Source organism: Acipenser ruthenus, chromosome 4, assembly GCF_902713425.1.
Source record: "Acipenser ruthenus chromosome 4, fAciRut3.2 maternal haplotype, whole genome shotgun sequence".
NCBI lineage: Eukaryota > Metazoa > Chordata > Actinopteri > Acipenseriformes > Acipenseridae > Acipenser > Acipenser ruthenus.
The window spans coordinates 43,444,445-43,467,706 of NC_081192.1; the positions used below are offsets into that span (position 1 = coordinate 43,444,445).

At 40.5% G+C, this 23,262-nt stretch overlaps 1 protein-coding gene across 34 annotated transcripts in view; it reads right to left on the reverse strand.

Annotated features, from left to right (window-relative positions):
• The window catches only part of rims2a (regulating synaptic membrane exocytosis 2a), a 281,737-nt gene that overhangs the window by 175,662 nt on the left and 82,813 nt on the right, over positions 1-23,262 (reverse strand). For 4 of the 34 annotated variants that reach the window (XM_033999300.2, XM_059022420.1, XM_059022413.1 and 1 more), the window contains exon 1: positions 21,942-22,278. The exons of 27 other annotated variants lie outside the window; for them this stretch is intronic. In XM_033999300.2, coding sequence (XP_033855191.1) covers positions 21,942-22,063 — 122 coding nt within the window. In that variant the 5' untranslated portion in view covers positions 22,064-22,278. Of the gene's footprint in view, positions 1-21,941; positions 22,280-23,262 lie in introns of those variants that run through there. 3 more of the 34 variants (XM_033999299.2, XM_059022421.1, XM_033999301.2) reach the window with 2 other exon arrangements.

Here is a 23,262-nt window from a genome sequence, read left to right on the forward strand (position 1 = left end):
GAAAATAATCAGCTTTTTTTTTTTTTTTAGCAGTCATTTTAACGTTTTAGCCTCTCGAGGTGCTTTACACACAAAACCCGCCCCTTCAACTCTCTGGTTAAATGTTGTGTCAAGACGTAACACAGCTGTCACGTGGTTCCAAGATTATTATTTTTTTCACCCAGCAAACGCGCAAGTTCTGCTAGAAGCGCAATCAATTCTTATTGTTAAAGGCACAGTAGCATCTGCAAGACAGGGCGGATCAGGTTTTTTCAGCTGGGCGGTGACAGCCACTTCGCAGGGCTGAAAAGGCCTGGGGAGAACCCGGATATTGTTTACACAAAATACATTAAAACCAAATCACACAATTATAACAGGCCTAAAAGTCTTGCTGATTCAGTTTTTAGACTATTCTGAAATGTCAATTAAAAGTTAGCTTTGTTCCACACCGGTGAGCATTGCACAGTGCCCACAGCATTCTACCCATCCTGGGATAACTATTACAAAGATCTATTTTAAACATCCATCAGTTTCATAAGGAAAGATATAAAAAATACTTTCTCTTACCAAAATATTTAATTAATTTTTTGCTTAGCAGATGCCCTTATCCAGGGCGACTTATAAGATATCACATTATTTTTACATACAATTACCCATTTGGGTTTTTACTGGAGCAATCTAGGTAAAGTACCTTGCTCAAGGGTACAGCAGCAGTGTCCCCCACCCGGGATTGAACCCACGACCCTCCAGTCAAGAGTCCAGAGCCCTAACCACTACTCCACACTGCTGCCCGTAATATGCCAAATATATACATGTGTCTCTCAGGAGAAAATACAAGTTAAGTCTTTATTAGGTTATATTCAATAGCTAAAAAATACCTTCCTGAATCATTTTTTCCATAACCAAACATAAAGCACAGATCGTGCACAAAGACATTTAGAAACCATGGAATATTCCTATCCCACTAGTAATAGAATGTACTTTAAAACAGAATCCTGATTTAATGTGTAAGGGGTAGAAACTGCAATAATATCACCAAAACAAGTCCCAGATTGCAACATCTCGTGGGAGACCAACTTAAATGTTACTTCTGACAGCAATCTCTTGAAATAATTAACGACAATGTTTTCATCATTAGTCAGGGATTTATAATATCATGCATTTATACATTCCAGTAAACTGGAATGCAATGTTTATTTTTAATAATACAATTTTAATGATTTATTAATGGAATATGATTTTTGTAATGCCTACAATTTTATTCCACTTAGATCTGCTAATCCAATTACAATTCTAAGGTAAAACTTACAAAAAACTAAGGTTGCCATTAACTAATTTTGCTTCATAAAGTCAAATGAAACCTGCTGAATAATGTCACATTAACATATTGAATTGCATACTGCTTTGTAGTTTTCCCATACTTAACGAAAAACTATAATAAGACTATAATTAAAATATGTGACATTTTCAAAATCTACCATGAAATACTGTACTACTATTATGGCTTCCGGTAGACTTTTGCGATATCATTTTGTAGTTTATTTGATTTAAATGATGTTAAGGTGAGGTCTTAGTATATTCACGTGAACCATTCTAGGATATTTGTGATAACTCTTTTCTCTCCCAATGTGCAGATGGGAAATGGATAAAAGGTTTAATTCTGTCCCACAGTGTCTCAGTGTTTGGTTCATAATCAAGTAGTCGTACAGCCCTTGATCCTAAAATATCCACATTGCGTCAGACAAATTGTCTGTGATTCATACACAACATATAGGGAATACTACCACATCAAAAGCATCCGAAAACAACTTGCCATAATTTGCTAATTAGAAACAAAATGACTTTTGATATAATAATGATAAATAAATACAAGTCTACAGTATATGAAATTCAAAATACTGTTTAACCTGATATTTTAACTTGTTTTGATATTACAATACAATGTATTCCTATGTTTGTAAAATGAGAATGTGTGGGTAAAACAAAAAAGCATACAGTATACTGTCTAGGCCAGAACTCTTATAAAAGATATGCATTAAAATTATCTTCATAATTAAAAAAAAAAAAATGCATCCCTTAAAGTATGGATAATACAAGATTGTTGATTATTTGGTAGACTTTATGATATGTACACCTTTTCTTTAAGAATTGTATGTAGTACTGTAATTATTTGTGGCTGTGTCATCTATATGAGAGTTCACTCATATATTTGTTTTTAATAATCAGGACAGTGGCCCATGGAGCACATATTTACTACACTAGCATGTCACAGGGCAGTTGTGCTTCAGATTATCTGAAAATCTCATGATCTGTTCTGAGAATGTTGCACACATTTCTGCGACTCTTTGGTCCCAATCAGAAAGATATCAAAGAATGTCTGTACAGTACATGCTCCCTGGAGTCACAATCAACTGATATCTGAAAACCTAATGAACCAGTAAACATGCTGAATGCATTAATGTTTAATTTCATTTCATTAATGATGTAAGTCTCTAGAAATGTCAGTAAAGCAAGACACGGTTGTTGATGCTTATCCATATTTACTTTGCATCTGTCAGAAAAGCTTTCAGCTGTGTCTGTATAAATATGCAAAAACTCACACACTACAGTTAATTTGCAACACAGTTAATTGTATATTTGCTACAAAAACAGTCGTAAATAAAACAAAATCGGGAAACGGACTCATCACAGAACATTTCCTTTAAAATATTTGTCCCATTGAAAGCTAAAAAAAGTGATATTTTAGCTTAATCATTGCAATCTTTAGACTGGGAAATGAGAGTGTGATCCCAATTGTAAAATCAAAGTGATTCAGGTTTAACCTCCAATCCTGGCAGTAGAACTTAATCGAATATGAAGCCGTGACACATTGCACTGAGTCAGAATTACAGTCATTTGCATTTCAGCACAACTTGAGACGGATGCTCCACACATCTTGCACATGGCACACGTGTGAAGTCATTCATCATTTTCAGATCAAAGTTCTCTAAGGAAGAGTTATAGCACCCCACGAGTTTCAAGGCTGCCTCAGGATGTAATACAAACAGCCCAAGCGAAGCAGCTGTTTGATTAGGCCTGCTGGGTAAATGCCACTGCCATGGTTCTACCGTCATGATCCTGGTCACCATGCTTGTTCAGCAGAGTTGGTTTTGCTGCATAATTTATTTCTTATAGAGCACTATTGACACTGTTGTACAAATTCATACACCAGTACATTTCTGGTATCAGTACTACATTATTGTCTTATTTTACAGTTTTAACAACCCTAAGGAGACTGAATTTCGGCTACACATTAAGCAGTTGCAATTGCTATAAAAAGATCTAATCCAGTGTGGTTTGATAGCCAGTGCAGCGGGAGGTGGAAATGTGATGGGTGGAGTCTTGCTTTCTCCTATTTAACAAGGGATTTGTTAAATGCACTGTTATCCTTTGATGAAATTAGTTTCACTTTGTGACCACGAAAAGTCCAGATGCCACTGAACAGACAAGCCCTGTAATATTTCAAATATGTGCTCTCCTTTTATTCTAATTGCTAGAGTTCATGTCCCTGTCCTTCTCTCCAATCTGGAACACCAGCTAATAAACTGGTTTTGGGAGTGGGGATTTGACATGCATATTGCGGTGATGATGGGACAGTGGTTAGGACGGGACGGGACGGGGGGGGGGGGGGGGGGTCGGGAGTCAGTGAAGTCATATAAGTTATGATAAGCCCCTTACACACTGGCATGACCTATTTTTCAAAGCCACCTTTACATAAATAATTTCAACAGAGTGTGTATCCTTAGATATTCCTAATGTAATCTCTAAGAATAAACTGGACAACATGTGCGTCCCCCTTTCAGAATGTGGTTTAATTAATAAATACTGAACTTGGAAAATTGAACTACATTTAAATCAACCCCACATGCAGTACCTGTTTTCCCATAATAAATGTCTTTAGTTTTATTTCTTGATCATTATGGCAGTGTGACCCCGCCTTGTGCGTATTGTTTGTTTATATGTTGCATGTAGTGTGTTAAATGTTGGTGTATAGTCATTGGTACATGGGATAGAAATGGGTCTGTGTAACACGAGTGATTTCAAATGTAGATTTGTATTTAGGCACGAGGATTGCACATCACTTCACGTGCAGATAAAATGTGTATACTGTGTGTCATGGGATTGCACTTAATTAATTCATGTGCAGTTGTACCGAGATTCTAATTAAATGATTGATTAGCAATCGAGTCTCGGTACAACTGCATAAAAGCAGCATGTTTTCACCCACTCGGGGTTGGGTGTGTTCGAGAGTGGAGAACGGATTAGAGAGAAAGGAGCGTGTACTAAATAACAATTGCTACTACATGCTGGAGAACCAGCACGGTAGTTGTTTGTCCGTTTCGTCCCGTTTGTGTTTGTTTACTGTTTTGTTTGGCCCTTGTGCCCGTTTGTTTTGTGTGTGTTTTGTTCACTCTTTTATTTGAATTATTATTTAATAAAGAAACCGAGCACGTTCGCGTCTCGGTCTTTCCCACAGCTGCTGTTTGTTTGTGTCTTCTTCCGGTTCTGACGTCACCACTGCAGCCATCCTGCCACAGTTGGTGTCCAGAAGTGGGATTACAGCGCCTCCAGGAGTCAGACCGGAGAGTTGTTTTTGTGAAGAAAAAGGGAAGGAAGGAAAAAAAAGGAAATAAAAGAAAATAATTTTGGGTTTTTTTGGGAAAAAAATAAAATAAGGAAGAAGCAGCGGGCGGAGGAAGCAGCAGCAACAACAACAGCATCGTGGGGCCGGTCGCAGGTCCCACTGCATCTCGACCACGCTGGACATCTGCCTCACCTGCTTGAAGGGTGAGGAGTGGTGCTTCGCTATTGGCGAGGTTGGGCACATAGCACCCGACCAACCCCCTCCATGGCAGGAGAAGGAGGAGCCAGAGCATCCAGCAAGGGTGAGGGAGGACCTGCATCCTCCAAAGAGGACGAGTGCAAGGAAGCCCTCCCTGCAGTGATCAATCTCCTGTGGGCCCGAGATGGGGAGCGCTGGGAGACCTGGGAACAGCAACACCACCCAGCGTCCCTCCCAGACATCGCAGCCATGGTGCTCAATTACCTGGCTGCCGACATGGGAAGGGGTCCAGCCATCTCCAAGGAAAAAGGGAGAAGCACCGCTGCAGTCTCCAGCGCCCAAAGAGGAGGAGCCATCGCTGCCGTCTCCCGAGGAAGAAGCCCCGCCGAGGTATTCAGAGCCAGCGGGAGAGGGGAAAGGGAAGGTCTGGGACGATGGCTGGGAGACAGTTGCAATGCGCCTTGCGGCGGAATTGTGCCCCAGCTGTGGAGAGTATGGCCACACCGTGGCTATCTGCCCCTCCCAGTACCACGAGGAGCCCAAACATCCTACGCCTGAGTGGGAGGAGCCTGAACGTCCTACGCCTGAGTGGGAGGCGCCTGAACGTCCTCAGCCCAGAAGGGGGGAGCCCGTGCATCCAGCACCCAGAAGGGGGGAGCCTGTGCATCCAGCGCCCAGAAGGGGGGAGCCTGTGCATCCAGCGCCCAGAACGGGGGAGCCCGTGCATCCAGAGCCCAGAAGGGGGGAGCCCATAGGTCCAGAACCTAGGCCTCCAGCAGCAGAGCAGCAGTAGCTGCCTCTGTCTCCGCCACCTCCATCGCTTCCACCACCAGGAGCAGAGCAGCGGGAGCTGCCTCTGCCTCCGTCACCTCCATCACCAGGAGCAGAGCAGCGGGAGTTGCCTCTGCCTCCGCCACCTCCACCACCAGAAGCAGAGCAGCAGGAGCTGCCTCTGTCTCCAACATCTCCACCGCTAGGAGCAGAGCAGCAGGAGCTGCCTCTGTCTCCACAGCCAGGAGCAGAGCAGCAGGAGCTGCCTCTATCTCCAACATCTCTACCGCTAGGAGTAGAGCAGCAGGAGCTGCCTCTGTCTCCACCACTGCTAGGAGCAGAACAGCAGGAGCTGCCTCTGTCTCCACCACCTCCAGGAGCAGAGCAGCAGGAGCTGTCTCTGTCTCCACCACCAGGAGCAGAGCATCAGGAGCTGCCTCTGTCTCCACAGCAAGGAGCAGAGCAGCAGGAGCTGCCTCTGTCTCCAACATCTCCACCGCTAGGAGCAGAGCAGCAGGAGCTGGCTCTGTCTCCACCACCGTGGAAGAACAGCTTGCCGCTCCCAGCTCCACCAGCAGAGGGTGAATGCCTGCTGGTTCCGCCTCAGCCACAATGGGAGGACTGCTTGCCCCTCCTACTTCCACCAGCAGAGGGTGAATACCTGCTGGTTCCATCTCCACCTCCACCAGCAGAGGGTGAATACCTGCTGGTTCCATCTCCACCGTCATGGGAACGATGGCTCCTGCCCTGCCTCGCACCGCCCAAGGATGCCTGCCTCACACCGCCCAAGGATGCCTGCCATGCATCGCCTGGGGCTGCCTGTTGCTCCGCATCGCCTGGGGCTGCCTGTTGCTCCGCATCGCCTGGAGAGCCACCAGTTACAGGGTACGAGGGAGAAGTGGAGCTCCCACTGCTGCCTCCAAGGCCAGGGGCTCCCCTCCCGAGTTCGCCTCTGGAGGGTCCGCTGCCGTCGCCTCCGGAGGGTCCGCTGCCGCTGCCGTCGCCTCCCGAGGGTCCGCTGCCGCTGCCGTCGCCTCCCGAGGGTCCGCTGCCTTCGCCTCCCGAGGGTCCGCTGCCGCTGCCTCCCGAGGGTCCGCAGTCGCTGCCGTCGCCTCCCGAGGGTCCGCAGTCGCCTCCCGAGGGTCCGCTGTTGCTGCTGCCGTCGCCTCCCGAGGGTCCGCTGCTGCTGCTGCTGCCGTCGCCTCCCGAGGGTCCGCTGCTGCTGCCGTCGCCTCCCGAGAGTCCTGCTTTGCCTGGGATCGCTACCAGTCCTGCCATGTGGCAGGAAATACTGTGGCTGGAGCCCCATGAAGGGGAGCTGCCGGCCATGAAGAAGGGGGGGAGGTCAGGAGACCAGCTCCCCCCGCAGCAATTTCGCTGCTGGAGTTAGGGTGGCCGGAGCCCCACCAAGGGGAGCTGCTGGCTACGAAGAAGGGAGGAGAGGTCCAGAGACCACCTTCCCCCGTCGCACTTTCGCTGCCAGAACATCTGTGGCCAGAGCCCCAGAAGAGGGAGCTGCTGGCTGCAAAACAGGGTTGGGAGGAGGACCTCCCACCATGGCTGCCCCGTGGACATATTGGTGCCCCTGTTCCTGGGCCGGGACAATGACCGGGACTTTGGGACTAAGGGGGGAGGTGGCCTTTTAAGGCCATGTGTGCTGCGCACAAGGGGGGAGATATGTGGCAGTGTGACCCCGCCTTGTGCGTATTGTTTGTTTATATGTTGCATGTAGTGTGTTAAATGTTGGTGTATAGTCATTGGTACACGAGATATAAATGGGTTTGTGTAACACGAGTGATTTCAAATGTAGATTTGTATTTAGGCACGAGGATTGCACATCACTTCACATGCAGATAAAATGTGTATACTGTGTGTCACGGGATTGCACTTAATTAATTCATGTGCAGTTGTACCGAGATTCCAATTGAATGATTGATTAGCAATCGAGTCTCGGTACAACTGCATAAAAGCAGCATGTTTTCACCCACTCGGGGTTGGGTGTGTTCGAGAGTGGAGAACGGGTGAGAGAGAAAGGAGCGTGTACTAAATAACAATTGCTACTACGTGCTGGAGAACCAGCACGGCACTTGTTTGTCCGTTTCATCCCGTTTGTGTTTGTTTACTGTTTTGTTTGGCCCTTGTGCACGTTTGTTTTGTGTGTGTTTTGTTCAACTCTTTTATTTGAATTATTATTTAATAAAGAAACCGAGCACGTTCGTGTCTCGGTTTTTCCCACAGCTGCTGTTTGTTTGTTTTTGTCTTCTTCCGGGTCTTCTGACGTCACCACTGCAGCCATCCTGCCACAATCATCCAACAGGAATTGTATTTGTTTCTGTGATTCTCATTCATCTGTACTTGTGCTTGTAAAGCAGGTTTCTGATTTTGTGATACATGTAGCTATCAGACCAACGCTTTTTAGGGATTGGTAATACACACAGGGGGTGTATTCTAATGATTTAAATAGCATGCAGTTAAAGGGTGACAGTATTTTTATCTGCCGGTATGTCTTATGTGTTTTACCAAACAAAATGTAAATGTGCTTTACACAATTCTTGAGTTATACTGCTTCTTCAATAAATACATCATAAATATGCTTATGATCTCAAACATTCATGCTAAAGATAAAGAAGACCGTGTACTGTACTTTTTAGGCTTCAAAGAGATTTTACATGGAAGACAGAACACAACATTTCTAAAACAGGAAAGCAATTGCTTTGTTTTTTTTTTGTTTTCGATATGTTATAGCATACAATATTAACCATAGAGGATACTGAATGATCATTTATGGTATACGGTTTTAGTCAACACAGGAGGATGTCCCAGTAAATCACGAGTCCTGACAGGTTTATGTTAAAAAATGTAGGTTTATATATTAAAAATGTATACCAGGAACGATCATTCAGTATTCTGTTTATACCACAAGTATATTTTTTAAATAAATAGCAATAAAATGTATACATATGTTATATGAAATCTATTAATTCAGGGGTTATTTTACTTGGCAGATCTTTTATTTTAAGACTATGCTTTGACACAGATTAATTTTTAATCCTGTTGATTGCCTCTTCGCAACCGTCTTTTTAGATAAGTCAGACGCAGGCAGATCATTCACTGGAATTTCTTAACTAAACTCGTTCTCAATTAAATTGGAGTCCAGATCAAAACAACAATAGAAATCTGAAATTGGTATGGGTATGAAATATTACATTTATCATCACTATTATTTTCTGTTTCACTGATTACATTAATGTGACTTTTTTAAACTCCCTCATTTAGCTAGATGTACAGCTGGTACACCAGAGTGTAGTTGTTACCCTGTCCCTCCTTCAACACTCTAAATCAGTGGGGGGGCAAACTTTTTGGATCAAGGGCCACATTGAGCTTTTGAAACCAAGTGAAGGGCCACATACTATATGCGTGACAAAACATGTGAAGCCTTTGTTCTTTTTCACGTTGACACACAACTACTAGTGTACTGTAGGTGTACATATGCTTGCAGAACAATTCTGTCACTGTACCATCTCTACCCTCGTAAAGTACAATCAAAGTCACAGCCACAAAAAGTGCAAACTTTAAAAAAAAGTATGTTTATATGACTGGAGACATAAAAATAGGCATATATGACATACTGTATATGACAGCAGATGTCTGATATACAGCACTGTAAAAACCACCTCCATTCTAAAAGTACAATCTGAGTGACACAAATAGAGCAAAAAGCATATCATTTGGTTCATATTGAACGGCCTGTTTATGACAGCATATTAAGGAACAATCTCATTTCACCTCCATTGTGAGCCATATTTACAGTTCTCAAATCATCTCAGCCCACATAAAGTACCAGAATCTGAGCCATTGTAATAAGTGTTCATTGTCAGATGAATGGGGACAAAAGGCCTGTATCCAAGTGCATTGCTGGATCGTTCTCAATGCAATAACCATCACCATAAAAAAAGCCTAAGACTGTTGAAAACAGAAAGAAAGCATAAGCCTTGCCTACCCGTCTTGGTGATTTGGGTCTTAATGTGAGCAATGGGTCTGGTCACCTCTCTTGGCAAGGGCATCAAAGTCTGGTGTCATTTTTGAGGTAGAGATCCTCAGAACAGCTGACAAGTGGTCATTTGTTAAATTTGACCTGTGATGGGATTTGTTGTAGTTCATGACTGAGAACGTTTGTTCACACACATATGTGGACCCGAATAAAACCAGCATCCTCTGGGCGTGCTTTTTCATGTTTGGAAACTTTGTTTCATTCAGTGAGCCATAAAACTGGTCTATTGTAGCTGTTTTGTACTTCTCCTTCAAAGCACTGTCACACTGGATGTCGATGAGCTCCAGTTGTGTGTCTGGTGGTGCTTTCTCACTGTCGAAAGATAGGGGGCATGATACAAGCTCCAGCTCAGTCGCAATCTTGCTAAAGTCTGAGAAGAGCCGGGAGAACTCGGCATGCAGGTCGATCAAAGTGCTACTGTATGTCACTGTATGATGTATGCTACTGTATGATGGGGGCGCGTTCAGTGCTGCCAGCGAGAGACCTGCTGCTCATTTGTCTGGAGAACAACAGAAGTTTGGCCTTGAACGCTTTCACGTTGGAATACAGTTCATGCACAAAAACACCCTTTCCCTGGAGCTTCATGTTTAGATCGTTCAGATGCCCCAGTATGTCCACATCGAAAGCAAAGTCGGCCAGCCAGTCTGTGTCTTGTAACTCGGGGAAGTTGTCAGCTTTACCAACCGTATCCAGGAACATACCAATCTCCCCTCTCAGCTCCCACACACGGCGAAAGACTTTCCCCAGGCTTAGCCAGCGCACATTTGAATGATATAACAAGTCCTGGTGCTCTGCCTCTGAGTCATTGAGCAGCTGAATGAACTGACGATGGTTAAGCCCCCTTGCCCGTATAAAGTTTACAAGTTTCACGACCCCTTTGACAACATGTTCGAGCTTCAACACACTTTTACACAGGGCTTCCTGATAAATAATACAGTGAAGAAATATCAATTCCTCCGAGTTTGGGCTTTCTTCTTTTACTTTGTCTTGTAATCTTTTTAGTAGGCCAATGTTCTTACCGGTTAGATTTGGGGATCCATCTGTTGTGACGTTTGTCAGTTTACGCCACGGTAGATTCATTTTTTCCAAGCAGGCAGACACACTGTCATATAAGCCAGAGCCCCTTGTTGTCCCCATCATCAATTCCATTGCAAGAAGTTCCTCTGTTATTTCAAAGTTATCATTAATTCCTCTGACAAAAATTAAAAGTTGAGCGGTGTCTTTGATGTCAGTACTCTCATCCAGTGCGATAGAAAAAAGATTGAAGCCATCTGCTTTCTTTTTCAGCTCGGAGGTTAGCTCATCTCCTATTACTTCCACACGCCTGGTGATGGTTCGGCGTGATAAGCTAATTTTCTCGAATTGGCTTTTACTATCAGGACAAAGTATGCTAGCAGTCTCCACCATACAGTCTTTCACAAACTCCCCTTCAGCAAAAGGCTTGCTATGCTTTGCAATTTTATGTGCCACTATGTAGCTTGCCTTAGTTACCGATTCTTGAGTAGAGGTCTGTTTAGTAAAAATATTTTGTTGGGCTTTTAAGTTCGTGGCAAGTTTAGAGGCCTTGCTTGCCTTTTCCTGAGAGGACAGATTGCTAGCGTAGTTAGCATGCTTGCTTGAAAAATGACGACTGAGATTGTATTCCTTAAAAACTGCAATACTTTCTTGGCATATCAGAAATACCGCCTTCTGTCCAACATTAGTGAAAAAGTATTTTGGTGTCCATTCTTCCTTGAACACACGACATTCAGAGTCCACTTTTCTCTTTTTCGCCGCACTCATTTTTCACGTTAACGTCGTCAAGCATGGAGGTGACCGTGAGCGCATTCAAATTGACTGAATGTAGACCTAATACCAGCAGCTGCTAGGCTACAGCGCCATCTATTGGAGTTTGTTTGTATAGCATGGAATAAGTAATTTTTAGGCCAAAAATCGCAACTCAAATATAATGACATTTAATTAGTTTTAAAAATGGCTCGCGGGCCGGATTGAAGTGCCCTGCGGGCCGGACCCGTACTTTGCCCCCCACTGCTCTAAATATAACAAAATACACCAGAAAGAAATATTACATAGAAAAAAAAATGGTATTTCTTATATCCACCAGGGGGCAGCGTGCCAATGTTTACAACAACGTTAAGTATGCCGAAATCGTATGTGCTCTTTCCACAATAAACTATGTTGTTAGGCACTTCATTTATTTTTTATGAAGTGCTTGATAAAAAGTGGTACAACCAAAAGGAGGTTTCTAGTCCATTTTGGCCTGATAAACAACATTCTGTACCATTCATATGACAAGAGACATCTTCAAAAATGTTTAAGTCTTAAAATATGAAAATGTGGTCAAGTTAAAGTGGTATAGTGTAGGTTTTCTTACTACCTGTGTAAAACTACCCATCTGAAATGATATCAATGTTATCAGTAGCTGCACATTCACTGAGCCACCAGACTGTACCCATCACTTCACTAACCGCATTGAAAATAAAAGTGCTTCCTGTAACATCTATCTGCCACACATTCTTTTGGTTTCCAAGAAAAAGCTTCCTAAATTAATACCAGAACATTCCTCACCTGAAATTTCAGATTATATTTTTCCCTGGCAATGTACAAACAGAAAAAAAGCAACTTCTTTCCTACAAACAGCACGTACAGGGCTTTCGAATGTGCCTAACAAGCACATTTTATGCAACACAGCAACTGTGGATTAGACTGCTCTCAAAATGTCTAAATAGAACTAAACAGAATAGAAGGAGTCCCTGGCTTTTCCAGAGTTTAGCCTGGATCAAGGAGAAAAATTGCAATAAAAAATACACAATGCCCTCCAATTAGAAGAGTTCATGTACACATATATAATACATTCAGCTGTATTTAAAAGCAGAGGTCAGTAATGTACTAACACAGTTAAGCAAAGGGCTGATACAAAATGCTTCATGCTGGGAAATAATAACTGAGATAACACTTGCAGGGACACAGTGAAGAAATGCAAGTTTGGGCCTCCCTCCCCAAACCCAGCTCCGTGGAACAACACTGGGCAGCAGTGTGGAGTAGTGGTTAGGGCTCTGGACTCTTGACCGGAGAGTCGTAGATTCAATCCCAGGTGGGGGACAATGCTGCTGTACCCTTGAGCAAGGTACTTTACCTAGATTGCTCCAGTAAAAACCCAACTGTATAAATGGGTAATTGTATGTAAAAATAATGTGATATCTTGTAACAGTTGTAAGTCACCCTGGATAAGGGCGTCTGTTAAGAAATAAATAATAATAATAAATCTGAACCCGACTGCAGGTAAGATTTAAACTAGATGCATCGAGTAATTAACTTTTTCATCTAACAGCTGTTTTAAGAACTGTTCCTCTAAGCTTATCCCAGGGGGTCTTGCTAAAGCCACATGGTGCCCCAGTTGACATGCACCCAGAGAACCTAGTATCAAATAAATAACATTCTGGCAGAGCTACAGTATTTATAAAGGGACATGACTTACGGTTGATATAAGAACATAAGAAAGTTTACAAACGAGAGGAGGCCATTCAGCCCATCTTGCTCGTTTGGTTGTTAGTAGCTTTTTGATCCCAGAATCTCATCAAGCAGCTTCTTGAAGGATCCCAGGGTGTCAGCTTCAACAACATTACTGGGGAGTTGGTTCCAGACCCTCACAATTCTCTGTGTAAAAAAAGTGCCTCCTATTTTCTGTTTTGAATGCCCCTTTATCTAATCTCCATTTGTGACCCCTGGTCCTTGTTTCTTTTTTCAGGTCACAAAAGTCCCCTGGGTTGACATTGTCTATACCTTTTAGGATTTTGAATGTTTGAATCAGATCGCCACATAGTCTTCTTTGTTCAAGACTGAATAGATTCAATTCTTTTAGCCTGTCTGCATACGACATGCCTTTTAAACCTGGGATAATTCTGGTTGCTCTTCTTTGCACTCTTTCTAGAGCAGCAATATCCATTTTGTAACGAGGTGACCAGAACTGAACACAATATTCTAGGTGAGGTCTTACTAATGCATTGTAGAGTTTTAACATTACTTCCCTTGATTTAAATTCAACACTTCTCACAATATATGCGAGCATCTTGTTGGCCTTTTTTATAGCTTCCCCACATTGTCTAGATGAAGACATTTCTGAGTCAACACAAACTCCTAGGTCTTTTTCATAGTTCCCTTCTTCAATTTCAGTATCTCCCATATGATATTTATAATGCACATTTTTATTGCCTGCATGCAATACTTTACACTTTTCTCTATTAAATGTCACTTGCCATGTGTCTGCCCAGTTCTGAATGCTGTCTAGATCATTTTGAATGACCTTTGCTGCTGCAACAGTGTTTGCCACTCCTCCTATTTGTGTGTCGTCTGCAAATTTAACAAGTTTGCTTACTATACCGGATTGTAAGTCATTAATATAGATTAGGAATAGCAGAGGACCTAATACTGATCCCTGTGGTACACCACTGGTTACATCACTCCATTTTGAGGCTTCTCCTCTAATCAGTACTTTCTGTTTTCTACATGTTAACCACTCCCTAATCCATGCATTTCCTTGAATCCCTACTGCGTTCAGTTTGAGAATTAATCTTTTATGCGGGACTTTGTCAAAAGCTTTCTGGAAATCTAAATAAACCATGTTGTATCCATTGTCAATGTTGCATCCTCAGAAAAGTCAAGCAGGTTAGTTAGACACGATCTCCCTTTCCTAAAACTATGCTGACTGCCTCCCAGGATATTGTTACCATATAGGTAATTTTCCATTTTAGATCTTATTATAGTTTCCATAAGTTTACATATATGCATGAAAGGTGGAAAAATGAAAACTAACTTAATAATGCACTTTAGTCGAGCAATAACTGAAAGCGCAACAGTTTATAATATAGTTTTAAGATGGCAGTGGCACAGATCTTGCTATGTAATCGGGGTGTGGAAAATCGAAGTCATACTGTCTATAGTTATGCACATTCGTCATAACTTGTGTCCTATGAAAATATGGTAGGTCAGTGATGTTTAAAAAATGTATTTATTTATTTTTTATTTATTATTCTGGTTGTAGCTGACACGCATTTTCATGTGTCCATTGCCTGTTGGGCAGATCGGGGAATTTGTTTTAAATGCAAGGTACTGGAGGCTATTGAAATATAAATGTACTGCACTTCTACAAGACAAAACAAATAAATAAACTACAGTAGAGCCAGTCATATCCGTCTGAATTGGTTCCAGGGGTCCATCATCTTTTTTTTATCTGGAACTGAATCCATTCTGTCTTGCTAAGAGCTGAATTTTAAACCCATAATAAAATATGCATTGATCAGTTTCCGCAAGTACCTTTCAGCATGTGCAAATCACGCAGATCCATCAGTTAATGGCATCTTATCTTACCTGGAAGAATATGAAAGGATCTACTGTAAAGCCTAATCATATGCGTAATTTACACAGGGGACTTGTCACTCTCACTTTTTCGACGACGGGGAAATGTTCCCCTCACATTGCAGCAGTACTAAAACTTTCTCAATAACATATTCGTATTATATAGTCACCACGAGGACACAGCAGAAACAGCAGTCAACTGAGGCAGTGTTGACTTTATGAGTGATTTCAAGTGGATAGGTAGTAAAACTGTTTCTGCTGTTTTTTTTATTTTTTTATTGTGACATTTCTCAATCACAATACCATTTTCGATGTCTATGGTCTCAGTACGATAAACATATTTTCTTTTAAAAATTAGGACCTTATTGTCATAGAGTGACTGTGAAATACCCCATTCTGTCCTCTGAATGAACAACACAAAAGTGCCAATTTGCACCCGATCGGTATGTTATCAACCATTGAATGGACGCTATCAGTATTTATCAGCCCGATTTTAATGAGGCAATAGGTACCTACTGAGCCGACCAGCAGGTTTAGCAGGTCATTATATTAGCTATTGGTTGCAACCTGATCTCACAGCAAAAACGTAATTGTGATGTTTTCAAAACGTATATTCCAATTGTTGCATTTATACCGATGTACTTATTTGTGATTTAGAACGACCAATTAAACCAATTCAATTGTTACCAAAAATCACTATTCTATGTCCATTCATTTTAATTCCGCACATGGTCTTGTTATACAAGTGCTAAAATACACTGCATTTTTTCTTTATATATTCTTTATATATTCACACGAAACCTCGCTTAATATAATTTTAGGAGTGTCAGCACTGTACTTGCATCCAGAGCACGTCTGCTGATGAAAATAAAAATATGGCTAAAAAAAAACAGTATTCGGTTCAACAGAGACAGTCAGTAGCTTAAACACATTTAAGCTAAGTGCTCTGCGTTTCTGCGTAGTTTGAAATTTGAATGTGCCAGTGTTATAAAGGATTGCGGGATATGTGGATCGAGTCGTCGTCTTCTTTAATGAAAGGGTGGCTGCTCGAATCACTGATGTGACTCATTGCTACCAGCTACTGGTCATATAACAGAACATAAATATTTATTTTATTTCTAAATGGAGTTGTATCTCCCTGTATCCTTTATTAACATAAGTATTGTGTTTTGTGATATTTGCTTTGTGGTTATAGGTTTTAAAAAGTCTAACTATACTTGTCAAGCCTTATTGCCTCAATTTCCCCATCATCTTTCTTCTTTGTGGAATATATTTTGTACAATTACAAAAATAACGTTGCATGGGTTCTGTCATGCTTTCCTATGATATTAAGGAATTTATTAATGGCGCAATGTCCTATTCTAATTCTATTCCAGATTATTTCCTCTCCTATTTTTATACATACTGTGTACCTTCTTATCAACCACTGGACGAATGCTAAAACAATGTCTCCCTTTTTCGTCACTATTCCACTGTTCTTGCCATTTTATCAAAACCTTCCTCTTGACAATACTGTGTAACTCTGTTCTACTCAATGAAATGTTCATGTTTATTGCATCGTGGAATCGAGTCTCCCACAATCCTTTTCAACGTCGGCACATTCAAATTTCAAACTAAGCAGAAACACTGAGCTGACTGTCTCTGTCTCTGTTGACCCGAATACTGTTTTGTTTTTTGCCATATTTTTATTTTCATCAGCAGACGTGCTCTGGATGCAGTGGTGACACTCCTAAAATTATATTAAGCAAGGTTTTGTGTAAATATATAAAAAAGGCAGTGTATTTTAGCACTTGTATAACAAGACCATGTACGAAATTAAAACGAATGGACATAGAATAGTCATTTTTTGTAACAATTGAATTGCTTTAAAAGCAAACAAATTGGTCATTCTAAATCACAAATAAATAATCAGCATAAATGCAACAATTGGAATATGCCTTTTGAAAACATCACAGTTTCACCTGCAAAGCATTGTGGTTGCAACAAAAAAACCCGCTGCAATACGTTATGTACAGTAACGTTTCAGGGCCTAGTGGAAACGTTACCATGACAACGTTTTTGATGGGAGATCAGGTTGCAACCAATGGCTGATAACATACTTATTTTTGAAACCAAAGAAAATGAGACCTACGTGTATCATAGGACATATCGCACATTCCTTTTACAAAGATAAAGATAAGCATCATTGAACGGAATGAAAGAGCAGGCTTTATTTGAAGCACACAGAAGAGAGATGAAAGCTGGCTATAATGCTTTCTTTCTGTTTCCATCGCGGAAGCTGCATTTGCTGCCAATGCCATGACTCTCGTAGCCTACTTTTAATATTTATTTGTTTAGCGAGACGGTTAATTGATCAGGGCGGTTATGTGACGGTCAGATATGCGACGTTCCACTGTATATGAGTTTTCATACTTTTTAAATCGTGGTATAGTTTGTTTCTTATTGATCTAGTGCCCTGTCCCGGCAGGTTTGTCTTGTTGTGTGACCATTGTGATTTGATAAAAAAAAAAAAGTATTAAAATGATAGATCTTTTTAATATAGACTACAGAGACTGAATTATTATTATTATTATTATTATTATTATTATTATTATTATTATTATTATTATTATTATTATTGATGAGTCGATTCACACTGGGAGAGGGGAATGCATTCTTTGGAGTGGAGACACAGAAGGAATGGAAGAAGATCCACATCTATCTAGTGTCATACTTTAAAGCAGAAAACATGGTGATTTAGTAGGGGAGTGAGGTTCAAAAATTTGCAGTCGCTTTTCTGTGCATCAATAAGGCAAACATTTGCTGTATTTATATTAAAGTTATAAAAAATATGTATATTTACACTACATTCTTTTAGAAATGGGAATTTTCCCAGGGAACTACATATTACCTTGCTGTATTCTACTACTACTCTTAATTATAACTACTTCCTGTATCTTGTATCTGATTTTACTCTTATAGGTATCCGTATTCACGTTTTTTGTAATTGCTCTTATTTGAAACCACTGTCATCCATTTATCGTAGGCCTTACTATGTGCTCATAGGCCTTACTGGACTTTTTTGCTTTTTTGATATTTTTGCTACTGATTTTATTGTACTTTATAACTGCTCTTATGTGTAATGTGATATTCTGTAATGTGATATTTTATAATGTGATATTTTGTAACAATTGTTGGCCTGGATAAATAAATAAATAAATAAATAAATAAATAAATAACACGACAAAGGGTACATTTCACAGAAATTTGGAAATCCGTGATAACAGCCTAAGCCATATTTTCTATTTTCCTTGTTATCCTGTGCTCCATCGTAATTGACATTGTTGGTCCACTCCTGATACATCAAATTCCCAGTCATGTAACAGCAGGGTTGCCAACTGGCTCCAGAATTTACGGACACTTTAAGCCAGGTCAGGTCTTTTAACTCGCCTCTCTAACCACAAATTAATTGATTTTATTGAGCATGTAACGTGAGTGTAAATTGCGGGAGATGTTGCTAAAGGAATGTAATTGTTTTGCTAACTATTACTAAAAGCATACAGCTGTCTGGGGGGAGGGAATTACTTCCTGTGAGGATCGTTTCCATCAGTCAGACCTGTACAGCTTGCTGACTTGCTGTATGTGTCTAACTGAGGTGGGACTGTGCAAAGCAGAAATAAATATTACATTAATAGAAACTCACACAATTTACACTCACGTTACATGTTCAATAAAATCAATTAATTTGCGGTTAGAGAGGCGACTTGAAAAACCTGACCTGGCTGGTGTCCGTAAATTCTGGAGCCATTTGGCAACTCTGTGTAACAGTCTTATTACTGATAAATAAGCACTAACAATTTAGCTTCTTTTGATATTTGCAGATAAAATGTTTTACAAATGTTTCGAGAAAATGTTTGTGAAAGGGTTTCCATCCATCTTTTTTAGCACAGAAAATAAATACTATTACTACCATTGATCTCTTTTTAATAATAATATGTTTTCCATATTTCCTGAAACAATTTAGATGAGGACACCCGCAGTTTTTGTGTCATCTGATTCAGTACGCTACAAAAAAATTTCTAGGAGCAATACATTTCATACTTTTTTAATGGGTCCATGCTAGTTCTGTGTCACCAGCAAAACGAATTTCATACAAATGTTAAACTAATAAATGAGGGCTCCTGAGTGGTGCATCCGGTAAAGCCCTATAGCCTGGACGGCGCCAGTTGGAGTCCAGGCTATTCGATTGCCGACCGTGGATGGGCGTTCTCAGGGGGCGGCGCATAATTGGCCGCGCCTCAGCGACCCCTGTAGTCTGGCCAGGCACCTGCGGGCTTGCCTGTAAGCTGCCCGGAGCTGCACTATCCTCCGATGCTGTAGCTCCGAGGTGGCTGCATGGTGAGTATGCAGTGTGAAAAGAAGAGGTCAGCTGACACCTCACGCTTCGGAGGACAGCGTGTGTTCGTCTTTGCCGCTCCCGAGTCAGCGCAGAGGTGGTAGCAATGAGCCAAGCTTAAATAATAATTGAATATCCTAAATTGGGAGAAAATAATAAAAAATAATTGACAACTACTAAATTAAAAAGAAAAAAATAATACATTCTATATAATTAATTAATGTACTCACAAGTAGTCTTGGATTTTAATTCTTACTGTACGTTGTCGACTTTTATCACCCTTGGGAAATGCGTTGTTACCAAGAAACCCATTCATTACTTCTCGGTCTAAATGTACACAGAGCTGCATGCTAAGGGAAAATAAATGATTGTATTTACAACTAGGCCTATATACAAACGAAAAATGAAACATCAGATGAGAAGCGGCATATTTATGTATTTGCTCTGCTTACTGTTGGTGTGCATACACATATTAATAACACATTTTTTTACTATGAGGCAACATTTTATCTGAATCGATTGTTGTTCAGCTCAGGTTAAAATTCTTGGCAGACGCTCCTCATCACCATAACTATTTTAATTTGGGCTATAGTAAGCTGCATTTATCCACCTCTTCTGCAAAATCATTGCTTAACTTCTTTATATACTGTAGGCTTCAGGATATTCAAGCTGTTTCTGCAATCATACAGTACAGTATAAAAATGACTTGAATTCAATGTAAGCTTTTGGTAATTAATGACTGAGCTTCAGTGTGTGACCTGCTGGTGAAGCATTGCATTTGTCATATTTTGTGACTGATAACTCCCTCTAGCGTGCAGAAGATGCAGGACAGGTTAACTAAACTGCATGACTACCGTTTTATCACGGAGAGTACCACGCTGTAGTTCACCATTTTTATAGCTGGTTTTGGATAATGTGCCATTTTTACACCTGGTGTGGCTGTAAATATCTTGTTTTGTCCACCTGTCTCAGAAAACTGCAGTGACAAATGGCAAAGTAAATCAATCTGCTATTTTTCTGCTTGAACAATTTGGCAGTACAGAACATCTAAATTGATACACATCTGGGCTCAAGTGTTCCTTTTAAGGTCATACTTTTTAATATCATGCACCACATGATAACCCATTTAACCGTTACACCACATGATAACCCCAGGCTACACTCTTAAAGCAGAAATAAAGCATATGGGACTCAAATACCTATTAAACACCTTAACATGACTTGTCAACTGCATTTCAGGACAAGGCACATTACAAAATCCTTGCCGTGCTCCTTATTGAATGTTGCAATAAACCACGGGAAAAGTACTGAGAGCAAACCTTTTGTGGTACAGCTAATGGACTAGGCATAATAACTATTAAAATTCATTACAAGAAGGTCAAGGATACGGTTTAGAAAAGTCCCTTCTGCAGCAGAAACAGTGAGATACACCTGCGTCTATTCTCTGTACAATTCCTACATAAACATTAAGTTTATAACCCTAACACAACAGCTGCAAAAGGCCAGCAGTTTGACTCATTTTAACACTGCAAAATCAAAATTATTGCCTCAGATGGTTCATGGTCCAACATAGTTAACAACAGTTCTCATTGGACTTCTCAGCACAGAGCAGTTCCTCCAGCAAACATGAGGCCAAGGGATTGGGAACCTTTAAATATCAATTTACAGGCATTGAGCGAGAAATTAAATAAATAAATAAATAAATAAATACATGTTGTTGGAAATCTTCATCTTCTGATAAACCTAATAAAATATCCTGCATGCAGAAACAGGATTAACGAAATCCTTACTTTTCAGGGAAATTTAAGGGGTATTTAGAACTGAACATGCTTGAGCAATTCGTAATGAAACGCTTATTAAGCAAAAAAAGAATGATATGTACAGCACACAGTGTATACACCCACACAAATACCCCCCCCCCCCCCCCAGTGTGTGTGTGTGTGTGTATATATATATATATACTCTATATAGCTCTGATTTTAAAGCTTGGTTTAAACATGTTTATTTTTCTAGTTTTTTTTTTTTTTTTTTTTTTTTTTTTATAAAAACTGAAGTTCTAAATATGTACAAATCAGACCAATGCTGTTTTGTTGAGCAAAATTATCAAGAAGTTACACATTTATTTTTATTTTTAATCTAGAAACTCACAATTTCTAAGTTGGGAAGACATTCTACTTTAATAAGTGGCAGAATACAAATGCTCCGTCACACAATGCCAAAAAAACAACAGCAATAAAATATTATTTTTCAGCAAGACACTGAAAATGCATTCCATCCCCCTTTAACTGCAACACGCTTGGGTTCTGCTACAAAGTAACACATCTTCTGATACCGTACTGCACATGCAGCAAGGCACTGAATCACACATCTATACATCTTGCCAATAAAACAGTCTAATTATGTTCAGCATTAATATCGTTCTGAATCCCCCCACCCCCACCCACGGACATTTTCAAATCCGTTATTAGACTTCACAAAGGCTGGCAATCAGGACGTAAGACCCCCTTCATCAGGAATACAGCACTGATCTGCCAAGGGGAAACCCTTCAGAAATCACACATCATCATTTTCTCAAAGGCATCACTCACCCGATGTTGCTGAGTGCCTGCTCCAGCAGCTCGGTTTGCAAAATATTCTGAGGCGGTGAGAAAGCCCCATTAAAATGAGAGAAAACAGAGCTACAGAACTGACGCAATGTCTCAAACTGCATTTTCCTTTTTTTTCCTTTTCCTTTCTGGCCCCTCCACCACCATCAGAACCACCACCTGTCCTCCAAAACCTTCTATCTTATGGGTAACATCAAACGCCTAGATGCCAATCAAGTTCCATATTCCTCTAGATCCCGGTAGAAAGTATGCTTTAATGAGCAGCAGTCGATATTTATTTGTTCAGTCATTATGCTTCGAACTTAACCTGGGAGATTCGCCTGACTGTAGCAGGATTTCTTCAAAAAAAAAAAAAAAAAAAAAAAAAAAAAAAAAAAGCAATAAGGCTGCTTCACAGGCATCCCCTGCTGAAGCGTCAAGGGCTGCTTTCAAACACACTACTCATATTTCTCTGTGCCTATTAAACACAGTCACTCTCACACACACGCGCACACACACACGCACACACACACACACACACACACACACACAGGGTTAGATGCTGTCGTCAGGAGGTTAGCCACATCTCGCTGCCAACCATCAACTCTCAGAAGTAATAAAGAAGGAGGACAAGGCATCCTAATATCATTACTAGTGTCTGGGAAGAAGAGGAGGAGGAGTGGATGGGTTTCTTCTGAAATGGAATCTAATGGCTTTGACAGAGTATACTCACAAATCACTGGAGCTGTGTGGGAGGACGGAGGGATCTCAAAACATCTAAGGAATCTTTATATGAGAGACGTAATATATATTGGGCAATTTAACTAGGAATAAAAAGCCAGCTAATTTAAAGCAATAAGTCTTGTAAGGGATTTTTCACAATGTGTATTCAATACACAATTATTCTTAACATTTTTGCATATATTATTATTATGAGTAGTATTATTATTATGATTATATAATCGTTTTGATATGTTTAACAGTCTAGAACTATAGTAGTGAAATAATAATAATAAATAATAGTAATAATAATAATAATAATAATAATAATAATAATAATAATAATAAACAGAATCATGTATCATTATCATTAGGTATGGAAATATATAGTTACAAACATTAATATTCTGAGACCATTAAACCTAAGATTCATACAATATGTACTGCTCTGTAAAGCACTGTTCTTGTATATACATTTATAGTACATTTGTAAGTGTATTACAAAGAAACCTGGAAACAAAGTGTTTCAGTGCTAAAATAAAAAAATAAAAATTGCAATGCAGCCAACCAGACTAATAAACCTTGAAATGCACTAATCAACCAA